The following is a 25,985-nucleotide window of genomic DNA, read 5'->3' as shown; positions in this document are numbered from 1 at the left end:
TTTTCAAAAGGCAGTGCTGTGGTGTTACAAGCAAAAAATTCAACAGTAACGTGTGTTTCCAAAAACAATGTTCTGGTTACTCTGGATAGACCACAGAACAGATATATTTAGTAGAAAGCAGTTCCAATGAAAACTATTGCTGTTGAATTTTTTAAGTCATTTTTCAATGCTATGAACACCACAAACTAAATTTCATTCATTTCAGTTGTACAGATTTGGATATCTCAAACCCAGGACAAACTAAACCAAACTATCTGCATGGATAGATCCCAAAAGAAGTGAGAAAATATGCTTTTTCATAATTTGGATGATGTTTTGCAAAGAGCTAAAAAGGACACATCTACTGTAGCCAATTTATACAGTACAAACGCAGTACACCGTATAAGTAAAAGTTCGATATAGATGGTCAAACAAATATCAAGCCTTTTAGGGGAAAATTAACAAAATAATTTCAGTCGAAAACGGGCCAGTGTTGAAGTAAAACACTTCTAATAACACATGCACCAATTAATGCCCCACTGGAAACCTCTCTTTCCCTTTTTTGTCTTTTAGCAAGTTACTGATAAAATCAAACAGCTCTCTACAGAGTCGTGTATTAATTTGGGGGGTAGATGGCGCCGATTGCAGCCAGGTCTGCCATTAATGGATGTCAGGTGCCATTTTGCCACAGTAACAGTTGATTTATGAGCCTGACACTTTGTGCAAGTCATCCATCCATCAGAGTCAGTTGACCAAGGGGACGAAGAACAAATATGAGGATGGAGACAGAGTGCCACACTACAGTGACATACACCTGGCACACATGCAACGATAATAGGGCTGATTTTGGACCCGATTTGTCATTCCCTACAATCAGAAAGGTTTAAGACAAATTGAATAATTACCTTGCCACATTATCTCATGGTGTGTGATACTGTTTGTAGAGAACAAACCTAGAGAAATATGTAACTTTATTCAAGGTAACTGTTTCATTTGGTCGCCTGTCAATGGCGTCATATCCCCTTTATCCCCTCTAGTTGCTATAACTTCCAGGGAAAAACGGGATACATCAGCGAGTGAAGGAGGAAGTCTGCGAACAAGACCGAACGTAACGTGAATAAAACTTTGAAAAATGACCTCGTTTGTGAACATGATTTCTGCCTGAGTCAATTCAGATAGATTTTCATCGGCAATGGTGGTTGTTTAACAATAAAGACAACTCCCATGATCCCATACTACTTCACAATGTCATCAAACTATGTCTTTTGTTATTGTTTTGATGCGAGCGACCCCTAGCAGCAGAAATGACATACTGTGCGTTTAATGCTAAAATGAGATTCTGTCCATAGACAAAAAAAATTATTAGTGGTTATTTTTAAAATAAAATACTTACAAATGTTTGTTGGTTACAGATTCTCAAACTTGAGGATTTATCACGTTTTTCCTTTTTATTCATTCTAAACTGAAACTATTAATTAGTTAAAACCCAAACATTAATGACTCAAAATTCTGCAGCATGAGGAGAAAAAAAACAACAACTTTCTCACATGCAATGTTGACGTCATGTGTGAAAGACAAGATAGCCGAGCTGACTGGAGAGGAGGGATTCACAAACAATAATAGAACTATGGCTGTAATCTGCTAGCGTGTGTGTTATTTAATGACTAAAAGACAAATAAAGACCTGTGAAGTTTGACGTTACAGAATGTGTTGGCTCTTTCAACAATCAATTTAGAAAGTGTGACAAGCATTATAGTCGGCAATTCACAAAATCTTTCTAAAAACTCTGGTCCTAAAGACTCCATTTGGAGTGGCCGATTATGATTAGTTTTTCCAATTTTTGCTTTTGTCAGGCCAAATACAGTATTATCCAAATATTCAAATACAGATCAAAGCAAGCTACAGTGGAGAGGTGAATGTTTTACCTTTACTCTCAAGTACATCTACAAAAAGGTAAAATCCAGTCCCCAATCTATGACTGCACCTACTTGAGTTTCTTCAGTTGTGTATTTTATGATAGTTATTTTTTATGTCCACACATGAATTTCTATCATATTAAAATGTACTTTATCTCAGGCAGCACTCCGCTCCAAACCTGGAAACTATGTACCGTGTGCCACCTTTACCACCTGTGCCAGCTGAATCAGAATACAAGCATACTACTGGTATGAAACCTCACAGCAGCTGGCTTTCTCTATGTTGTTACTGGGCACAAAATATAGCAATAACCAATCAGTATCTCTTACATTATAAACAGACTAAATTATGCTGCCATTAACACTATGATACTTTGAACCTTGACGTAAATTAAAAACAAAATGCAATTTCCTATTGCTGAGTGAGAACATTTAATGTGTCTATTGGTGCATGGCAAAGAGGTTTACAATATTTCAATTTCTTAAAATGTTCGATTCAATCATTTACAATGCTCTATTTCAGGAACAGGTGTGAAAGGTCGCCAGCTCCAGCCTCAGCTATCAGCCAAGGAGAGCTCTGCGGCTAAAGCTGCCATAAAGCCAGTGCCTTTATGGCAGCTAAACACCAGATCCCTGGCTGGGTAACCTAGCCTGGCTGTTCTCCCCCGAGGCCTGCCTGAATTAATCATGACTGAGCAGCCAAGCAGCCACTGGGCCGTAACACAAAGCACAAACAGGCTTCTATGGTCTCCATGGAGAACAATATTGGAGGATGGCAGGGCTAAATGGTACGCCACAACCAGAATTAATTTCTTTTGCCTGTGCTAAACTTGTATTTCAGGTTACTTGATAGCCAGACCAATGATGGCATTAGGATTCTTGGAAAGCAGAGATCTGAAATCCAATGTCAACAATGACAATGTCTAACATGAGGTTGATATTTCTACCACATGTAAACAACCTAATTAGAACAAAAAGTTCCAGTCGTACTCATGGGCTGCATAATGAGGCTTTGAAGTAAATTTGTTGTCATGATCAATATGTTTCCATTCACCTTTCTTATGCACACTTTCAATTTGCACTTCAAAAATGGAGTGGAAACGCAAGCAATTAAAAAAAAGACAGATTTTTTGAGTATACCTTGATGTCTCTGTCCATGTTTCTGCTGTAAACAAAGTATTCATGTCTTGCTGCCACTCATTGTTTAATACCTTCATTCAACTAGAAATCCACAAAAAATAAAAAATAAAAAGAGAGGAGGAGGTACTGAGGCCATATGTAACAGCCACGTCTGCATTTTGAGTCAACACAGGAGCCCTTGTTGCATGTTAGCCCTCTCTCGTTTACCTGGTGATAAAAACACCACAGGGTACACGTGGTAGGGAAGAAGATGTATTAGTTATTGCTGCTCAATTATGTAATCTTGTCACATTCTCAGGAATATATTAGTATATGTAAAATGCACTGATTCACATTTAATTTTGGGCAACAATTTAATGGAAACAAAATGTACAATTCCAAATGTATCATGAGTAACATTATTAAAAGGGATATATTTAAAGCATGTATTTATATAAAGATTATGAGCACGAGTAAATCATTCCCACTCTCAAAACCAGAGAGACCACACATTTTGGCAGTGAGCAAAGAACTGAGAATGATATAAAAAAAAGTAAAGGTCTTTGCTCTTTACTAAAACAGCAGAGCTATTTGAGGTATGAGCTAAAAAAAAAAAAAAAAAAAACACACACAAACAAGTCATGTGATGCTGAAGATGTGAGAAAGCAACAAATGATGGCCATTTTGTAGGGGAGGAAATTACCCAGCTAAAGGTAACAGGCAGAAACACTGATGCTGCCAAGCCACGGCTGCAGGGTGATGAGACCCTCTATCCATTGTGCATGTGTGTGCGTGTGTGTGTCCATGTTGATGTTCATACTTCAATTCTCTCCCTAATGAAACTGCAATTAATTCAATGGGTGAAATCATTTGAATATAAAGTCATTTGCCTGCAGGAGACGACAGCAGACACGGACAATAGAAGAATGCCCGTGACAAATCTGTGCTCACGTCTAGCATGTCTCTAGTTAGTTAGTCAGATGGTTTATATGAGGCTTTGAATTGCTCTGAACAATCTGAATACAGTCCATCTATCACTTGATATTAACTGTCAGTTTGGGAGTGTTAGACATGAAGACAAGTCTAGGGGGGGATCTGAATGGTCCGATGTCGGATTGATTGATTTCATTAAAATGCCGGTAAGTATTTTTGTGATACCACAGTGTTGAACAAAATATGTAAATGTCATTTTAAGGCTAAATTAAACGCCAGCTTATGTGTCATAACAACCAAGCTTGACTATGGTTTTCAATCCATTTTTAAATGAATAAAAAAGCAACAAAATACTCACCACACCACTGGCCTACTTTTTCCCCAACAGCTCTTCTAATTGGATCTCTTTTACTCTTAACAAGCTATCTTGTCAAACCAAAGGCAGTTTGGCTTATTCTTCCACGAGAGCCCCCCTCCACAACACCCAAACTGAAACATCCATCACAGTGACCCAAACCATGAATCGTGATATGACAACATCTTATAATCCTGCACTCTTCACTGCTGATGAACACTCACATTTCCATCGTACTGATGTGAGATGTTGAAATGGCTCCAGCAGATAGGGAGGTCAACCAAATAATCTGTCCTGCTCAAATCCCTCTAGTGCTAGCGCGGATATGAGGGAATGAGCTTCTGATGGAGTAGATGAGGACATAGTGAGGCGAAATGCAAGCATTATATCATGCTGTGATTATAATACATTCATAATGTTCTTAAAATAAGCAACACATCAGATAAAGCAGTACCAACATTTAGAATATATCAAAGCAAGATGACAGAGATTTGGGCAAATCTTTCTAAATGTAATGCTATTACCTTTGAACATTTCCGTTGATCAGTAATGCACAACCAACTTATAATCTTTGAAATTAATTTGTTGTATCAGTTGAAGGTATTTTCACTACAGGATGACTGACGTAATTCAGTAACATGGAAAGCAAAGCTTCTGAGCTAATGTTAATTTATGGTTGGTGGTTGGTGGAATCTCCTTCCACCGGCCAATTATGTGTCAGCAGGAAACGGAAGTCCACCAACTGCCAGTGTAAACAAACACACACTACAGAGTAGCAGAGGGCAAAGATTGTAAGCAAAATGTGGGAGTGAAAGTGTGCAAATGAAAATTCCACATAAGCTGAAGACAATGTTACTGTGTGTTGGTGGCAATATTTCAGTTTATTGACCTGACAAGATCAGAGGATCCTTCTAACAAGTATTGAAAAGAACAACAGAACAGTGTGCTACAAATAAAGAGTATCGACACTGAAAAGTGCAGTAAAATTGAAGGACCCATTTATTAATACTGAAATTTTTGTTCCTTTTTTTTAAAAGACAATTTTTTGGGGCTTTTTGCCTTTATTTGATAGAAACAACTGAAGAGAGACAGGAAATGTGAGAGAGAGCGAAAGAGAGGGATGACATGCAGTAAAGGGCCGTGGGCTAGATTCAAACCCAGGCTGCTGCAATAAGGACTCAGCCTTGTATATGGGGCGCGCACTCTACCAGGTGAGCTACCAGGGCGCCCCAATACTGAGATTTTGTGCATTGTATTTTGTATCATATCTTGAGATAGCAGATCAGTTTTGAAAACAATCCTAAAGTCATATCTACCTAGCCATATTTGCGAAAAAATAAGCACTGGCACATATCATGATAAATTGTTATCACATAAGGAAATTTTTATCATGGTAACATTTTTCCACTATATTGCCCAGCCCTGCCCTCTACACAGTCTGCAGCTGTCACAACTCACACAGACTCCCTCGATACTACCTGAAATACACAACCAGACCACAGAACTAAAGAATAATTATGGAATACTAGCAGTTTTACTGTAATATAGCTTGTTACTCTAGCTTCTCACATTCATATTCACAGAACATCAATCCGACATCCCGCCTGGTGGATGAGCCTGCCACTCTTCATTTGTCAAAGCAGGGGTAGAAGGTAAAGTGGTGACAATTATGCATGCAGTGACCATGGAATACACTGGTTCAATGGTTCTTTACTTGACTCACTCACTTCATATATAACAAGTTGTTATTCCAAATACAATCTTTCTGTGTTGGAAGATTAATGAACTAATATTTTTGATTAATGAACAAATAGTGATTATTCAGCTCAAATTGCCAAATTATTCTCTGGTTTTTACTCATTATTGTTAAATTAATTCATTTTAAATTACAAGATTGATTATCTGACACTGCTGAGTACATTGTCTCACATCAGTGCCAGAATGCTGCCTTCATTACACCAAGAGACAAACAATGAGAGAGAGGAGAGGTACAGTAGGTGGAGAGAGATATTTTAATAGCTCGATTTCTAAGAATATCTTCAGAGGGGTAAACTGCCAAGCTTTGGTTTTAAACAATGGCTGGCAGTCATTTTTACACTACATTAAGTGTGATAACGCCACAGCAGTAGTCTGATCAACACATACTTTCCTTTGTTGTTCCATTCATTTGCCTAAGAAACGCAGGTTTGGTACAACATGTAGAAAACAGTAGACAACACACATGGATATAATTGGCCTGCATAAGCCTATGCCATTTTAGATTACATTAAATTGAATTATTTTATGTTATCACACACCATTTATCCTGTATTATGCCATCTGCATAGTGTGATTGGCAAAACAAAGACCAAAATCAAGTAAAAAAGGAAAGCAACTACATAACCTACAGTACATTTCATCCAAATGGAAGAGGGGGATTTAGATTACAACAAAAATGATACCATGCATCCTTCTAAATCCATGCTCCATCCTTCTATTTCACTTGTTGACAGTGTAATGTGTGATGATATTATAAGTATGTCAGTATTCCTGTATAAGCTCCCCACTTATTATGCTACTAAATTCTCTTCCACATTCCAATGCACTTACCAAACCAGGAGCAGGAAATCAGCCCAGGAGAAGAGGGAGGAATGTAATCTGTAGTAACAGTTTGTATGTACGTATTCATCACACATGGCTTTTAAGTGGTGTCAGCAACCACATACACAAACATAAGTACATGCACTTTGTGAACCAAAGCGAGAAGCTGTATTTTGATCATTTTCAACATTAAACAAATAAAGTACAAGCAAAGCATTATATAAGGAAGTGTATAATAGACCTCTTTAAAAGTTGCACTGTCTGTCTGGCAATCTATCTTAAGTTGCAGGGTAGATGCTATTGTCAACAAAAGGAAAAGGCTTGTCAGGAAATGGTGCTCATTAGCTATCAGAGCCCAGGCTTTAGGGCAATAGTCTTCCATAACAACTTTGACTGACTAAAGTCATCTGTCATCAAATGAAATGTTCAAAATGAAAATACTCAAAAATGATGTATTGACTGCATGGCTTTTTACTTCAGCAAATCTTTATGCGGTCTCTGCCTGGTATACAATTTCCAGTATTAAACAAAATTCATAAACAGTTTTGTTCACATTCAAAAATGTGTACCAAAATTCATGGTATGTACACTTAAAAAATTGTGAACCTATCCTTTAAGTCTTAAAACAACAGACAGATGCCTTTATGAACATTGAAAGAGGTTTGCTGTAATCATTCCTCCTGGCCATTAAAAGATCCCTTCATGATGTGTTTTCAATGTAATTGATTCCAGAGTCTCTGTTTTGTACAAAAATGTATTCTAAAGTTTATCTGAAGCTAAGATGATGCTTCAGCAGTCAGTAAAGTGGGCTTCCACACCTGAACCACTAACATCATGAAAAATATATCCACTTTTATTATATAAAACATTAACCTTCGGAGAAAAGGAGCAAAGATGCTTTTTCACACAACAAATGCTATATGTTTAAGGAGTGCAACTATTGTTTAGGCCATTACCTACTAAATTATTTTATCAAGAGACGAGATGATGTGTCAGGATCTGGGCAGCTTCGCGCCTCAGCTAAACAATTTCCTGGAGGAAACCCTGAAAGGGGAACCAGGAAACTGTCTGCATCATATCCTAACACGGTTGTTCCACTCCAGTTCCACTCCAACCAGCTTCCTGTGGTTTGTATGTACGTTTGTCACTATAGCTTCCTCTGTCTATCCATAAATTCTGGTCAACAAAGGCTTATTTTAAAAGCTATTGAATACAGCACTTGTTTGTATATTACCTGTCAGCAGATCATTTTGAGCACCCAAGTGTGATTTGGTATTTCCATTCAGATGTGGAGGCAATCACTTGAAAAAGTGAGTTGATTTTCATTCTCTACTGAAATTAACTGAAACAGCCTAAAGGGTAAGACAAACATATTGTGCATCAATATTGTATATTAGTATTCTGTATATGTTTAAAGTATATGTGATTTGTAAGGCTAAAACATGCAAAAGCTCCAATTTGGTCTTTTAAAAAGCAGCAAGAAACAAAGGTACGTTTTTGGATGTTTCAGTTGCCTCTGGGACACCAAAACTTACTGCTGAACTTTGATGACTTGGACATAATTCAATGAAACATCTGTGACGTAAGATGCCAAATTGATAATCCAGTGATGTTCCAGCATGAACACACTCGACCTTTTAACATTTACTTTCAGCGACTTGAGACCAGGTGCTGCCTGTCTGATGGTCCTAGATGTATGATGGCATTGCCTGATGTTGCAACAGGCACTGTTTATGGGTTACTGCATCATTGTTTTGACATCAGGGGCGCCTCGGTAGCTCACCTGGTAGAGTGCGTACCATGTATAAAAGCTGAGTCCTTACCGCAGCGGCCTGGGTTCAAATCAAATTCCCCCCGCCGCCGCCACCTTTCCTGTCTCTCTCTACTGTCCTATTAAATAAAGTGGAAAATTGCCACAAAAAAAAAAATTGTTTTGACATTGAAAAAGGACTCCTGGATGTATGTTTGACATGGATTATGGCAGGATGAATAATAATATATTCTGTATAACATACAGGATAATAGGATGTTGGTTTATCTATTATTTCATGCAGTTGTGACACAGCACACCAATAAAGTAAAGTAATTCCCAAACATTTGCTGGTTTCATCAACTAAAATGTGAGGATTTTGAAAGTGAATAATTTTTGTCCACCAAATTAAACAACTCAGAAGAATTACTTTTACCTGTGGTAAGCGTGTGATGAGCATTTGTGCTAAGTGATCGGGTCAGTAAATCTATTATTTTAACATTCCTCTAGTATTATGTAAGTATCAAGACGTCATGTCAAATATTGTCAGATCAAAGATCCTGATATGTGGTTGATCATTCTACCAAAATGTTTCAGTGTCTCTGAAGTTGATATTTGGATGTCATCATAACAGTTACAAATGGTCTTTGTCTTGAGGTTTCATCTGGAGAAGTTTGTGGTTTTAATCAAAGATAGCCTTAAACAGCTATTTCCTTCTCTATATGTTACTCAGATCACACAGTTAACAAGCTACATTTCTGCTTACCTCCTTCAATGCGAGGAGCACATTATTACTCAACCAGAATTAAAAGGAATAGATGTCACAATAGACGTATACCTGCCAAAAGTTTTTACTTAACGCCTTTACATATGCGCTACGTTTCAATTTAACAGTATGCATTCAGTTTGTAAACTAATAAAACACTGAACATTAGTTCGACAAACCAATCCCATCAAGAGGACAGGAAGACACAGATACACAAACATATACACTTTATGGTCATCTTTCACCTTAGCCACTCCCTGACTTTACCATGACAGTTACTAGACACAAGCATGAAGAATCGTGGAAATGGTTACCCCATGGACATTTCCAATCACAGGTAATGGTCAAGAGACAGTAAACCTGATTATCTTCAACTGTGTCATTTACTGTATGTAGCTTATCATCCTTGACTAAACTACTCTGTACCCAATACAGCCCTGACGAAAGAATCGTGTCAACAGTGAGAACACAAATTTGGTTAAGATCTCTAAATCTCTAGTTACCATGCACTTAACATACACGTTTTCTCAAATATTGAAAAACGACATGTTAATTTTTCTTCCTCTTCATTACTGGAAGAGAGAGAAATGCCTACTCTGTGGTTCTGGCAGATGATCAAATATCTGGGTGTGGAGTACATTGCCTTCAACTCACCCTTATACCCAAACAAGTTAATTAATTTAGGCTGTGGACACTCCTCCACCTTCCACAACCTTTCCTTCTCCTCCTGAAGCAGAGCCTGGTACTTCAAGAAAATGCAAATAAACCAAGAGATATTTTGATGTAAATAAATATGCAAAAAGTCTATCATATTGGTACTCTTGTCATATTGGTTAGCAGTGCTAGCAATAGCAGCCTGCTCTCCTTGCAGGTTAACGTCCACATGCCTGCACTGAATGTGGTTACGCTTTCCTCTGGTCGAGTGGTTATATGCCAGTTTATTCTAACACAGCCTACATACAACCTTATTGTCATTTTCTAGATGAAAATACTGCCAAACCTTGCTAGTTTTACAAGATGTCATTTTTGTACCTTGTTAGTTTACATCCGGGCATTAGGACGGGGGGGGGGGGGGGGCTGGCTGGCTGCATAACATCCATCTTAGACGCAACGGTTAACTGCTGTTGTACATTAATAAAATATTAATAATAAGTTTAACCGACTAGTATTTCTGGTGCCGACTAAACAAGGGTAGCAATGTTTAATCAACTAGTCGACTAATCGCACACATACCTAGTGAAAACTCTGTTGGTTTGACAAGAAATGTCTGGTCAGAAATCCTCTCCCAGCTGCTGAGACAGAACCTGAACACTTTCAACAGTAGATAGTGTGTTAGATTTGATTGCACGGTATTTATTTATGGGCTGCAGATCTTCTGTGTTGCCTGTATTCCCTACAGGTTGAATGCCAGACCTTGGCAACAGATGAGTTGCTGATGCAGAGAGTGTGAAAGCAGGTCAAGGATAGAGGAACCATCTAGGGGTCAGCAGTCAGGTTTGGCCAAGGGCCAGTTTTTTCAGGACTGTTTACTGGAGCGCCAACACAGACTTACAGGTGCAGTGAAGATACAGGCCTGTATGTTATGTATATTTATTTGTGTGAGTATTATTTTCATTTCTTTGGTAATAAAACAGATTTATAAAAGTATGATTAATGTTTAAATTCTTCTTGCCATATCTTCAGTGCAACTACGGGCCTGTACAGCAGCCTTGCCAAGACCTATACACATTTAATATATGTAGACTTACAGACCTACATTTTGATCAATTAATAAGTTGTGCAGTTAAGCTACGCTACAGTCAAAGCCAGCACATTAACTCCTAAGAAAAGATATTCTCTCTCCAAACAAGATTTTTTTTGATGGATGATGAATGTCTTAAGAGTGTCACTGTCTTGTTTGTAACTGCTGTTAGAAAATAGATCAATCTTGTCATTTATTTTTGAGAGACACAAAATATATCTTGGTTAAAATTTTAAATGTTGAAAAGATAGTTTTGTTTAATCAAAATTAGGTGGTTTTATTTTTTTTTTAATCTTTTATTCATCTGTTAATATTATTAGACCTCTGGCTCATTTCAGGACCACGCACTGTCCACAGTGTGGCTTATTAAATAGCCTCACACATAATACACAGCAAGGCACAGTTGTAATTTGCTAGGCTTTATACTTATATGGTTGTATCTACATTATATTTCTGAAACATGCCTAAAAGTTTTGATGTAGCACACTAAGGAAAATTTCAGATTACAACGGGGCCCAAATAAATTTGGTAGAGGGCCAGATTTGGCTCATGGTCCACTTTCTGTCGACACCTAATCCAAAGCCATCAATCAATAAGCTCTGTTCTATCTTTGCCATTCAGACTCATACAAGCTTACATAGTCACACCCCCAAATTTCCAGTCAGGGCAGAAGTTTGGATTGTTGTGCCATCTGGTCTTAGATACACCCATTGTGGGTTTGCAGATAAAGCCTGCATACAGCACGTGCATGCAATCAAAAGGGTGAAGTTTCTCTGTCAATGTGAGTCTCACCTCAACAGAACCCAGTTTCAACAGTTCTACCACACACACTAATACGCATGGACAAACTAAACAACTAAGGGCTGGGGGATGATTCCTTAAGAAGAGTAGAATCATGCAGTGTATCCCACGACTAATACCGAGGACTACGCCACAGGCTAGGGTGCAACTATAGCATTTGCTTACAAGCAGGAAGGGAAAAAAATCCACAATGCTCACCACTGTGTCAGTATATAGCAACAGTCCTGTTAGACAAAAGTTGATTTGTTTGCGGTTAAAAATTGTTGGATACCATCACCACCTATCCATAAAATCATAAAGCTAAGGGCATGGCAGAGTGTATTATATACTATTAATTAATCTGCCTAAAAACAAGGAAAAAGGGTAGAAGACTGCTACAAAACACCAGAAGAAAAACATGTGTTAGGATTTAGGCACTCTGCATTAAACCTGTTAGAAGCTTTGTTGATCTCACTTAACAATTATATTGTGTTTTTGAGAAATCTCCCCCACAGGGACTAAGGTGAGCCAACACCTTAAGGCTTCAATGTAATATTTATTTTACAAAAAGGAGCAGCATTTCATATTATGTTTTAATATTCACACTTTTTTTTAGCATCCAACACTGAAACTTGGCTAGCAGGCAAGCACTATTAGCATATCATTACGCCCCCTACTGTGAAGAGAAGATAGCGTGCCAGGAGGTTACTATTGCCTCCTGTTTCAAAAGCTCTGCACTAGTGTTCCAACATGTCAATTTAACCACTGTGCAAGCACATTAAGGTGGCAGTAGTTGTAGTGTGTGCATGTGTGTAACCTGTATGTACTAATCATTGGGAATTTGAAATACTTGTGCATTTTCACAGTTGATAACTGGGGGCATTTCGTATCCAGCGAATTTACATCATCTTTATTTAAAAAAATGACACTGGCTTTCGTGACCAAGGTCAAATGTGAATTTATACACTCCAGTTATAGTGCTTTGTTTGGAGGTGACTATAATGGCAAAATATCTTGGGTTTCGTACTATTTTGGAAGTATAGTAACCACCAAGCATCAAAAAACAGAAACATCTAGGAGGTAAAATGAAAAATGTACTGTCTTTGTACTGAACTGTGCAATGCAACTTGCAGGTCTGCATGTCCTATGAAAAAAATATCTGCAGTTCATGTCTTAGCAAATGAAGATCTTAAATTTCAAAGTGTGAACAATGAGAATGTTAGCTAATCCTTGCTAGCATCCTTACAGTGATAGGAATTATAGGAACTCTGGACAAAGTAGTGGATAAGATGAAAACTGTGATGGCATTTGACAAAACTCTTAACTCAATGTCCATTTACTAGCGTTTTCCAGAGCTTTGTTGTTGGTATTGTTCAACCTAGGTCAGGTTTGTGTATGAAAAAACATCAAACATAACAGCTCATTGGTGACAGCATCACCGGAGTGTGTCGAACACCGGAACTAGGTAAACTAGGTTCGTTACACCTCAAAAGGACATGTTGCAAGTGACAAGTATTCTAAGCAATAAGTTAAGGCAGTTTTGGCAGCAGATAAGGATGTGCCCAAAGTTTTGGTTGGGAGAAGACTCTGGGGCATACATTGGATAAGCTGAAGGAAAAACAACTCTTCACAGGCCTGTTATAGAGACTCTATGGAAAGTTGTGGTGGGAAATTGATTCAGCATGGCTGAGATGTTCCTGTTGCCACTGCCACTGTGAAGGGAGAGATCATGCAAAAGCCCCCGTGAGGTGTAACTTGTGCATGTGTGTGTAATGTGTGTAAGTACATACAGCTAAAGCTGCACTAGGCAAGATTATGTCAAAACAAAAAGTCAAAATGGGGGTGTAGCAGAGGAGGCATTCAGTCTCTGACACACCGCAGGTTTGCTCTTTTTGTAGGACATGGTCACTGTTGGGAAATTTTCTCTACACAGAGGGGGAAAAGTCAAAAGGGAAAAGCAAACCCGGCTGATCAACAACCATAAGAAAGCGGTCTTTAAAGAGAAAGCTCTACTCACCAAACATGGCTAAAACAGCTCCAAAACAAAAATGTTTTCACCTCCTCTACTGAAAGCCAGTACGCACAAGCACAGTAAGCAAAAGAAATGTAATGTCATTGTCATGCTGCTGACAACATGTTAAATTTTGGCTGAGGTTGTCACCTCGGAAGTTAATTTAAACTGCACAAACTGAAAGACAACAGTAACTGAGAATCCATGTATTATTTCTTATTCTAACTGATCTCTGACCTTAACTTATTAAATGCATGACACATTACTAAAGGGATGGTTCAACCAAATTATAAATAATATTTTCTTACTTACCTTTGATGGTATTTAAATAGATTGTTTTGTTTGCCTCACCATAACATCATCTTCAAGAATCAGTGTCCCTGTTATTCTGGATAATCCACAGATCACCCTGTCAACAGTTTTATAGGGAATATTTCCTCAATTCCATATTCTAATATTTACAATGCTGTGAGGAAGTAGTGGCTCTCAATTTCACCATTATACACCAGTAAGCTCAGTATTTAAAACAGGTGAGAGTGCATAGGTTAAAATAAGCAAAGGTTCGTATGCTGAATTGCAGATGATGTGTATAATGAGTGAAAACAATAGTTATGCAGCTGTGATGTGTGTAACCTAATGGGTGTAATTTGCCTAATCTTCGCGGCTCTTTAGACTGCGGTGGAAATGCACACAACAATGGGCTGAAGGAACTTTTTAGTTCCTTGAAAAGTAGTTCCTGGGGATAAAAGTTCTGGGTACTTTGGGTGGAAACGCGGCTTTACAAACAAAGTTTGTCTACAAACAAAAAAATACAAGAGAGCAGTTTCTTACTGCCTCTGTGGTCGAGTCTGGTGCACAATTTAATTAATATGTGTCTTTTGTAGTTGTCACTACACCTGCCCAGGGACTGCAGTTGAAAATTAGCCAGATTGGATAAAAATTTGCACATTTACGGAAATGTTTATTAATGTGCACTGTGCCTGTAACTTTAACCTGTATAAAAAAGTAAATAAATAAAAAGCCCTTGAGAGTCTCCATCAACAGTTCCAGTTCCCAGCTTCCTCCAACATAACCAGTAGCATTCTGCTAAAATGCCTTTCTGAGTTGTTGGAACTGTTTATAGAAGAAACAATAAGAAGTAGACTACAATATGGCCCTGTTTCCTAAAAACTGGCAGCATCACTGCAGCAATCACAGATGCAGATAAATTATTTGTGACCGGTTAATCCTTCACGTAACACTCAGCAATATCACCATGTTTAAAAGCAAACTGAATGCATTCAAAGTCGAATGCTTTGAATGGAGAATGGGGTCTGCTGATAGTTAGAGACACTATTCACCAAGGAAATATGGCTTCATTGATTTATTGAAAGACAATGAGGAGGAATACCAAGCGACATATATAAAATCATCATAAGAACACAAGTTGTAGTCTTTTTCAAAAGGTTTGTCCTCTCAGAATATTTATCCTGACAACTTTAAAACCAAACTTTCAAGTAAACAACAGATGTGATTCTGTCTATTGTGTCTTCTATCTACTAACACTTTATACAAAAATTTGGAAAGCATAATGTCTGGTAGAAAATTTCTTCTGTTTCCATGTTTACCACACAAACCAATTAGTCTACCAATAAGTGCACAACATAATTAAGTCTACAAATACGTGCACCAAATTCATATTAAATTAGAATCGTGCTTTTAGGCAAAAACATGTATAAACAATTAAGCTAACTGATTATTCTGTGCTGGTTGTCACAATTCTGTGACAGCCAGCACAGAGTAACCCTAACTCTACAACAACTTACTTGTCCAAATGTCTTACTGCAATTAGCTTAGTTAAGCACCAAATTGCCATATGGAACAAGCTTTCATAACCACAGTGTCCAAAGAAAGACAGGAAGACAAACATGCTGTGATATGGGCTTTTCACAACAGTGCTGACAATAGTCAAATTAATTTCTGTTCAATTAGAAAATAAAAAAATACCATCCTAGTGATATTTCAGACCTCTACAAAGCTATACAAAATACTGTACCTCAAGCTTTCTCAAACAAATGTCTCAAAATGTGTGTTACATTACAGTCTCTTAATTGACACACATTTCTTTCAAACATTGTTGAATCCTGAGGCCATATGCTTGTTTGTCAGCACACAGCAGGTAATGAGGCATGATGGGTACATTATCTGATCAGCGTGGGGGCTAAATAATGACCAACTATACAGGTAAACAGAAAACGGACATCCCAGTAGTGGCCATTTAGAACCAGTTACAGCCAAACTGCATGCTGGCTGGTCAAACCTGTGTGGTCACCCTCAAGCTGATCATTGTGTTGATTTCACTGCTGTAACTGTCAATAAGACACAAAAATGCCCTCTTTTGTTTGGGGAAATAAAAAGGTCACTTACAGACACAACAAACATTGAAGGTAATGTTGAAAATAAAACAAATCATACACTATAAACAGAGTCGGGTCATGCATATTTAGACAACAGCACTCAAGGGCTTCAAACTGCTTTCGGCTACAGTGGAGGAAGAGGAAAAAGGTGTGACCATGGAATTAGGCTGATGCAACAGTTAACAGAGAGAAGCAGATAGGGTTTCATTCATCTGTCAGATTAGAGGGCTCTTTGTTACTGCCAGAGAGGGCAAAGCATTCCTGGAGAGAGGACAAGGATCGCCCTCACTCCCCTACCACTTGTGTTATTGTGTGCAACTGAAGGGATTGTTTGTATGTTTGTTGCAATCATGTCTACATATATGCACATTGGCAGGGAATTAAAAGAAGCTGTCATCTTGATGCTCAGGGTCATAACTCCAATGTTATTATAGTGATTATTGATTTGAAGAGTAAGACGGGAAATATTCGCATTGTTAAACCTTTTAAAACAGTTCACCCAAATCACAAAAAACCCTGGCACATACAACCAAAGCCATCTTTAGAGCTAGATACCAATAGGTGTAAGTGGGAAAATATGATTTTTAAAGTCTTCAAGTGGTTGTATTAAAACTTGTCTGGTACCTTGGGGTTTATACGTTATCTCTCTGTCTAACTGCAGCCATCCTTAGTTCCTAGTTAGTAAAGGCAAAAATATCTTTCATCTGCTGATACCAAAAGTAAAGCCAGTGAAATCAATTTCATGATTATAAAACCTGATACATTCCAGAGCACAGCTACTTTGCATGATTCTTCAGGCAGTGGTGTGCAGGTGAAGTACTAAGTAGACTATTTAAAGAAGCACAGAGAAGATGCAGTTTAGAACACTTAATTTCACTTATGACAGCCTATCTCAAAGGAGGATCCTCTGTGTCAACATCAGTACAAGAGATGATAAATGACGCACCATCAAACAGATACTGTGCATCTTCAGCCAAAGAAGGACATATTCAAATAATACTGAACAAATATAATAAAACAGATTTTTCTCTTCGACACAAGTAGAGGTACAGAATCCCTGACATTCAGAACAAAGCAATGTATCTACTTTTTCTGCAGTTGCCCCGTACAAATGAAACTAAATACCGGCACATAACATGAAATATTTACAGACCTGAAACACAAGAGGACTTTTAAGCTATTTTTTTTATATATATATATATATATATATATATATATATATATATATATATATATATATATATATATATATATATATATATATATATATATATATATATATCCAACATTTAAAAATATGAAGCCTGTTCTTGCAAAACCTGGGACATGTATAAAATTATTTTAGTCCCCAAAATGGAGACGGTGTAGTCCCTCATTCGTCCAGGAGTGTTCTATCATAGAAAAGGTTTCAGTCGTAGTCATCTGGACACTGTTTTCAGAATCAAGACGTTTCGGCTCCCATCCAGAAGTCATTCTCAATTGTGAAAAAATGGGACGGGAACTAGAAATTAAGCTACTCTGTGTTACATAAGCCCTGCCCTCAGGAAGGCCTGAGTATCTGTTAATAGCTAGTTTCACCTGAAACTGACCTAATAGTTTCTAAGATGGCCCAGTAATCAGTAATCAGGCCTATTGTTATCTGGCTGCATCTACTTCATCACTGTTAAGTACCTGATTAGCATGTGATTGGCATGACCAAGGTGATAATACACTCTGATAGACTTTGGGCAGATTGAATCTCAGACCACCATTTCTGTTCAAAGAGGGGTTCTCTTTTTTCACAAAAATGGCTTCCTTGACACCCCATTCAAAACAACTCTTCTCTCTACTTAGAATCTTCACCTCGCTGTCTTCAAGTGTGTGGTTTGTAGCTTTTAGATGCAAATGCACCGGCAAAATGGACATATCAAATATGAAATAAATCCTTACATAATACACAAAATCACAATGAGTTAAATGTGTGGTTTCCCTTTGTTACTGACTTTGTGTCTTTGGCACGCTTTGCAGTATACATTAAAAAAGAAACTGATATTACCTTAATGTAATGTTTCAAATTTGGAAGGAAAATAAAACGATGACATCAACACAACCTTTGGTTTCCACTGCTGTCCACAAATCTAGCAACCAAGCCTATGACCTTGTCTTCAGGTAAAGCCAAAGTTACATTCCACACCACAAACTCACCCATCTCCTGTGTCACCTAACAGAGGAGCCATGAGCCTGACTCAGGCCAGCTCTTCATCACAGAGCTCTACATTAGTCAGTAGTTTACAGAGTCCTAGAAGAGTCTGTGCTCTACTCAGTGGAAGGCAGCACAGTAATGTTTAAGAGTGATAATTGAAGTGATATTGTTGCTTAACACTTGTAGGTGCACCATGATGTTTGGTACATGGTTGTTGTTGTTTTGTTTTTTAAAGAGGGGTCAACAGTTATAACAGAGGCCCAAAAGTGTCAGCCTATATTGGATCCTCACAGAAATATCACTATCAGCATATACAGTAAACACACAGTTTTATATAGCAGACTCCACTGTTTTGTAACACTATTTAGCACGACTTGACAGAGAAGCAGATCTTAGTTGAGCAGATGATGGTGCAGCCTTTTATTGTCCAATAAGCAACCTTTTTTAAGTTCACTTAATGTTTATACTCTTCCATTATTACAGGATTCTCATTTGTTTTTGTGGCATGTTTTAACAATGATATTGCCCTTTAAGGTGTCCTAATACAGGAAAGTGATGAACCTGGTGTAGGGAACACTCATTTTGCGTTGTGGAGATCTTCATCTCTGTCTCATCTATTATTATCCTACATAAGGAGATGTCATTATGTGTTTCATGTATTAAATGAGCAAACTGTCTTTGCATAAACATGTACTTTCATTATTAACTGCCTGCTAACTGTTCCCTAGCTAACCCCGCCTCAGTGTCAACTGAAAATGACAGAGTAGACCGACACAGTCACTAGCATTTGTTGCAGACAAACCAACTGAGAATTAACACACCACTTTGCAGCTCCTTGCAGCTTTCAGCATATTGTTTTGGTTAGCCTGACCAAGAAAACCATAACAATGCTGCTTCCTGTAAAACTGTGGGCTGCCACTTACTGCACAGGAGCTCACACAAACTGATTGTATGCTATGCTAAAAAAAATTAAGTAAACAAGTGACTGGTGAAGAAAGTCAAACATTTACCAAGCTCACTAGTCCCCAGATATTTTTCTCAAGAGTTGGCAGACAAACCAGGGCTAAAACACCAGTGACCACTGAACTTAATATTTGACAGGTAGCCAGAAATAGGCCTCCAGTGGTTTCTCTGGCTTGCTATATGTTCAACTTTGTTTACCAGGACTTTGTGCAGTGCAAGAAGCCTACTGTAAATCAGTTTGTGTGATCTTGTGGGCTGGGAACTGCTGCCCAAGGTTTTATCTCAACTAGTATGGTTTTGTATTTTGTGGTGCCACAAACTAAACAGTGAGATGACAGTGATAGAAAGCTGCATAGGGCTGTGAAGTAGGGCGTTGATTCTCAGTGGAATTGGGGGTAGCCCTTTCACATCATTAGTCCTTCGATTCAGTGTAGAATATACTGCTTGTTGCTGCCTTAAAAAGGCTAAAAAGCTAAACATGTGCTTAAAGAAGCTTTTTTTTACTACCTAATATTTGCAGCTTTATGATAATGTTTTGAAGAATATCGTGAAATGTTTTTTTTTTTTTACTGACAATAGCTAAAAACTGTAAGCAATAAAACCTTTAAAAAGGCCCTGCAAAACCACACAAGTGTTTTCAGTTACTGTGGCTGATTAGACCTCTGCTCAGGTTGAAGGTGGCTGTAGTTATGGCTTTGTTGTTTATACACACCCACAGACCTGAGTAGAGGTCTAATCAGGCAACATAAGTGACATCACCTGTGTGGGTGGACCAATATGGATGTGTAGGAGTTTTAATAATAAGCAGCTAAAAGCCAATGTAAAGAAAGTCAGGTTAAAATTTAACTCTGACTTTCCGCACATTGTATCATCTGTACAGCAAAGATGGCAGATTCACTCAGAGGTTGTGTGTAAACCTACCATTTAACTGAAATCAGCCACCAGAAAAAACATATTAGTAGTATTAGTAGTATCACACTTCAAGATATAGCTTGATCTTGGTTTCAATGCACGGAAAACTAAATTAAATTTTAAACAAAAAAAAAATGTTGTGAAATTAATTGCTCTGCTTTAAAAAGACAGATACGGCAGGTACGATCCAGCGAGCCACGAGAAGACAAGCAACATTTTTATACAAGAGTCTCTAAATATAGTTAATGTGTGGTTGTGTGTTTAGAATATTCCACCACACAGACATATTACCATTTTTTAATTAAAAACATTAATTAAACAAACACCAGTTTAAATATTAACAGTTGGTTATTATAAAGAGGAGGCTTAAAAAGGGTTTCAACTCCTCAGTCTCTGGTTTACTCAACTTTACTTTCACTTTTAACTGAAACAGATATACTGTAGTATCTTAGCGTGGACCAGATGTAATAAATGGGAGACAAAAACCCACAGTATGGCGTGATGTACAGCTCCTCTGACTAAATGAGACTATGAGATAAACTCTTCCTCCCTCTTCAGCGACTTCCTGACTTAAGGCAAAAACAAAGCCAGCATAATGAGCTGCTTTTTTTTTTTTTTAAAAAACAAGTGAATCCCTGGTGTTAATAACCCCAAACCATGTGTCACGAGTCATCACACATGGGTCACATTATTCATTTTTTAGATAATTCTCTTGTGAAAACTATGTTGCATTTAACCAAATACAGTGTAGGACGTGAGCAGTGAGAAGGCTACAAATGAGATACTACTAAAGAGAAGACTCTGGCCTATATGGTAAATCAAATTATCACCCTAGTGGGGGGTGAGCAGAAGATGTGGAGGGCATGTGAAAAAAAAAAAGTGTGGAGGGTGGTAAGCATAATGAAATGCAATGCGCCATCTCTCAAAGCCCTAAAATGACACTGACCGTGCTAAACATGGAGCCCCATGGACACAGGCAGAGCAGCTGCACAATGATATTTCTGTCAAAACATATGCCTTGCTGTCAATAATAATGACTTTTCCAGATAAAAGAAAATGCAAAAAACATACAGTAATTAGTAGCTATCTCTCTTTGGACTGTGCAACTAAAAACAATATCTTTCAAGTGATATTTCATATTCATCATATTTGCTGCCTCACAAATCTACAGGCAGTCACATGTTTTTCTGACTTATTAATAACAGAGTGAAGAAAACTGACTTAACCACCGACGCAAGAAATGAATGATTGTCATCTCTATCAAACTATTCCAGTCAATATTTAGCTCTTAATAACACACAAAGTATACATTTTTTACTTAAGTAAAAACAACAAATATCACTAACAAACCTGAACCACTCACAAAGCTGGCACACTCTGCCCTTACAGCTGAAATTCCTCGCCATATTTTCAAATAAGCATTATCTTGTTCATTAGTATGCAATCACTTTTCCATTTTTGCACTGAAGCTCTTCTGAGGAACCAAGACATTGTGAAACAGCTCGATGCTAGAGCTGAAACGATTAGTTGATTAATAGATTTGCTGATAGACAGAAAATTAATCTGCAACTATTCTGATAATCAGTATTTACTGGTTCCAGCTTCTCAAATGTGAGGATTTACTGCTGCGCTGGGAACTTGTGATGGCAGTTTTTCAACATTTTCTTTTGAAGACGAAAAGATTAAAATCGATAATGAGTAACAAAAATTGTTATATTAAAAATAATTATTTCAGTTTACATCTCAGGCTTAACATGAAAAAAATATGTAGCGGCTATGGAAAAAATCAACAGAACTTTTGACCTGTATTTTAGCTTTCTGCTGTACCCATATAGACCTAGTGGTTGGCTCGCTGGATGTATGATGGAAGCAGCCTAGTGAGGAGAAGTGTCTCTACTACAATTCATTTACCTCCACTGTGTTAGAGCCAACATTGTGACTACCAACATGGAGGATGAGCCTCCCTTTTCTAAAAAAGGACTCCATTGTGTTGCCACAGTGACAAAGCAGTTTTGCAGGTTCCACCTTCACCTCTCCTCTCTCTCTAGTATCCCACCTAACCAGCCAAACTCTAGTTGAGCATGCTCTCTCCTTCACGCTGAACTTCCTTGTTGACCAGTAGTTTCATTCATTCTCATGCAGGTGCTGCAAAGTCATTTCATAACTCGGGCAGCCAAGGGGCTATCAGTGCTGCAGACAGACAAAGCTGGATAAGGACTTTAGGGTGGCCAACAGGTAGTAGACAGATAAGGCACACACACTCTGCCTGACCTGGATGTGTCACAAAAAACAACTGATTTCCTTCAACAGCTTTTCTGCCATGATCGTTCTTCTGACATAGGTCAGCATGTCGTATTTAATTAAAAACTGAGGAACAGTGTGTTTTTTCTTTGTTGTATATGTAGAGACCCAATAAAACCATAATTTAAAAAATGTAAAGGCATATGAACTTAGACAAATAATGAGAAATATGCCAAATGAGAACTGTAACACAATATGTAAGGGCAACAGAGCAGTTCTGAGACAGTTTTGTGTAAAAGCAGTAGACCTATCTATTTGGTATACAATAAATAATATACTATTTCACATAAGGGCAACAAGAGTAACCAGAAATAAAAAGTCATTTAGCATATGACTCCTGACAGTGTCCAATGTGGGCTGCTCACCATAAAGTCACAGTAAATCAATTAGTGCTAAAGTATTCCACTTAATTTTGTGTTGCAAGATCATCAACGCCTTTTCATGCAGATGAGGATGATGTCAGACTTTTCCAAACGTTTAGATGTCACTGTCAGTACTACAGCGTGACAGTGCTATCTAAGGCCTATCCTGAGCTCTCTTAATCAGCTTACCAGGTTGAACACCGTCTCCACAATGTCTCGGTTGGAAACTTCCCCAACTTCCACCAGGCCGGCAAGCACGGCAAATTTCATCCGTATCCCCCTGATAGGCACTCCGGGGTTGAGCGCCATGGCGCCCGATCTCCCGTCCTTTCCATCACCTGGCTGCGCAGCGCCCGCTGTCTCCTCGCTAGCCATTGCTAAAGGAAGGACGGGACAGGTGGCGTTCACAGGTAAGGCACCTGTTCACCTCCAATGGTGACAGTGCAGCCGATGTCGGAGGAGAAAGAGGGATCTATATCCCCTTCAGTTGAGTTGTTGGCAGTCTACAGGCACACAAAACAAACGTTTTCCTCCCCATCCAAAACAGTTTAGCGAATGAGCCTCGAAAGTGAGCAAAAAAGGCGCAAAGTGTGTGTTAGCCGTTCGCCCCGCGAGGCTGGAAATATCACCGCTTCACTCCACAGTGAACTACTCCTCTCCCCCTGGTCCGTAACTTGATAGCAGACGGATGGATTAATGCTGTTGAAAGCGGCGAGGAAGTGAGCTGCAGGTAACGAGGGGAGAAGCACGTGAAGCAGAGCTCACCCTTAACCTGTTTTCTCCTCCGCTCGGTCAAATGGCAAACGAGAATACGGTGACTTTAATATCTCCGTACAGCAGTGGAAGTTGCTATTGTCACCGAGTCCAGACACTTGACAGGTAGCGCGCTTGACAGAAGCAAAAACTCACAAACTGGAAAGCGGCAAGTCCGTCAATATCTCCGGTGGAAGTCGACAAATGTCCGCTCGGTCCTCCCTGGCAAACTCCACAGACTTGCCTAAATGTCAGCGTTAACCCAGCTGCGCTGCATTCTCTTCCTGATTTACCCCGGTAGCTTCAGCTCCAGCTCGTCACCGCCATGACAGTGTAGCCCTTGAGTGAGTGGAGCATGCGCAGTGGGGAGCTGAGTCTATTCAGCTCAATGGCAGGTGTGCCGCTCAGGTGGCTTTCTTGCACGACACACTGGGATTCAGTTAAAATCAACAGCGCTTCCATGTGTGTTAAGTTACAGCGACTTACTTTTCATCATCCTGGCAGGGATATACAGACAGTGGTGGCTAATAACTCATTTACAGTACAATTTAGAGGTACTTCACTCCAGTATTGACATTTAATGTAGTTTATATTAATACTCCACTACATTTATCTCATTGCTATAGTTACTTATAAGACTAAAATGTCACATTAATAAATAATAGGGCTTTATAGAATCGGATGCATCGTTCTGAATATAAGATAAGATAAACTTAATTGATCCACTGCAGCTGAAGGACAAGCTCTGATTTTGCTGATAACTCTTTTGTACTTTAACTTAATAATGGAGTATTGCTACATTGTATTACTGATTCTACTTATGTAGAGGATCTGAATACTTCTTCCACCAAAGCCCACCACAATTCAGTTAAAATTCCTTCTCCTTTAGGCTGACACGCTTATGTCATAATTAACAGCCATAAATAAAGTAAGTTAAACTAAGAGTACTGCCTTCTGCCACTAATCTAAATGAAATGCAGATGGAATATTTTCAATATTCATCAATATTTTTCTGAAAGCAAAATTGATTTTAATGTTAAGTGTTTGATGATAGATTGGCTGTGACTAAAATAATACTTCTATATTGTGTCTTTAGAACTCATGACAAGGTCACTGAAGACCTTTTTTTAGTGCTTTATAGTGCTGTATAGCTTTAATCTCATGTAGCATCACTGCAATAAGGAACTCAGGCCCTTATTGCACCAGTTAAGAAAGTGAACAGGGTGGTAGTTTTGCCTACTACTACATTACAAAACCCAGAGGCACCTGAAGAAATTCAGGAAAACTTTCGTGTTGCATATGATACAGGGCTACATATTGCATGACAGAGGAATAAACCATTAACTCGTGTAGTAGCCTAATTTTATAGTAATTTATAAAAAATATAGATTATTCAGCAACTGTAGATAAAAATCACATCTCAGAATATAACAGATGAAAAAATACCATAAATTAATACGTTACTGTACCATACTTTGACCCCCCAGAGGAAAACATGTAACTTTTGCTTAAGGTACTCTATGATGAACAAACACAGCTTTAAGCTGTGAAAAAAAAAACAGAAAGGGGGGTTTAAGTGTATTTAGAACACAGCACATTGACAGATGTCTACATCCGGAGGCAGTGGAAACCAAACATTAAAGCAAAGTGACAGCTTTGCTTGCCTTTTCAAATCACCCACAACCCATGCCATGTGAAATGTTAACATAGCTGAATATGATGAGAGGTCCCAGTTTCACCCATGTCTATTATTGCATGAGGAAAATACTAATCAAACCCAATCTGGAAAGTTATAATACGTACTCTATATGTATTAAACAATCCCCGTATTTATCTTCTCCTTTCTCTGCACATACTGGTGACTTCATATTTGCTCTGCAGCAGGATGTCTGAGCAGCTCTGAGTGTTGTTGCCACAGAGGCAGCTGGCGTCACTGTTACCACTGACCTCCCAGTAAAGTGTAGCTGAGCCCTCAGGGACCCTGGGAGTCATGGAAGCCAGCAGCACCACCCATGAGACATGGGCCTCATCTCTGATGTAATGCCCTGAAATCAGCAGACTTGTTCACTGTGGCCCAAAGGTAGACCTTCTTAAATAAGGCTTTGAAAAGCTTTTGCTGACCTTTGAATTGAACATGAACCATTCTTTATTTATTTTTTTTAACTGGGCTCAATAGAGATAATGAG

The 25,985-nt window shown here is 38.4% G+C and overlaps 1 protein-coding gene across 11 annotated transcripts in view; it reads right to left on the bottom strand.

Moving 5' to 3' along the window:
- The window catches only part of lrba (LPS responsive beige-like anchor protein), a 197,502-nt gene extending 173,278 nt beyond the window's left edge, over positions 1-24,224 (bottom strand). For 6 of the 11 annotated variants that reach the window (XM_044190072.1, XM_044190074.1, XM_044190071.1 and 3 more), the window contains exon 1: positions 23,236-24,223. In XM_044190072.1, coding sequence (XP_044046007.1) covers positions 23,236-23,421 — 186 coding nt within the window. In that variant the 5' untranslated portion in view covers positions 23,422-24,223. Of the gene's footprint in view, positions 1-23,235 lie in introns of all 11 variants that reach the window. The other 5 variants (XM_044190067.1, XM_044190068.1, XM_044190069.1 and 2 more) reach the window with 1 other exon arrangement.
- Positions 24,225-25,985: the final 1,761 nt, after the last annotated feature.

Source organism: Siniperca chuatsi, linkage group LG3, assembly GCF_020085105.1.
Source record: "Siniperca chuatsi isolate FFG_IHB_CAS linkage group LG3, ASM2008510v1, whole genome shotgun sequence".
NCBI lineage: Eukaryota > Metazoa > Chordata > Actinopteri > Centrarchiformes > Sinipercidae > Siniperca > Siniperca chuatsi.
Note: the sequence above shows the minus strand (reverse complement) of the source record. Positions and strands in the feature narration are given on the sequence as shown.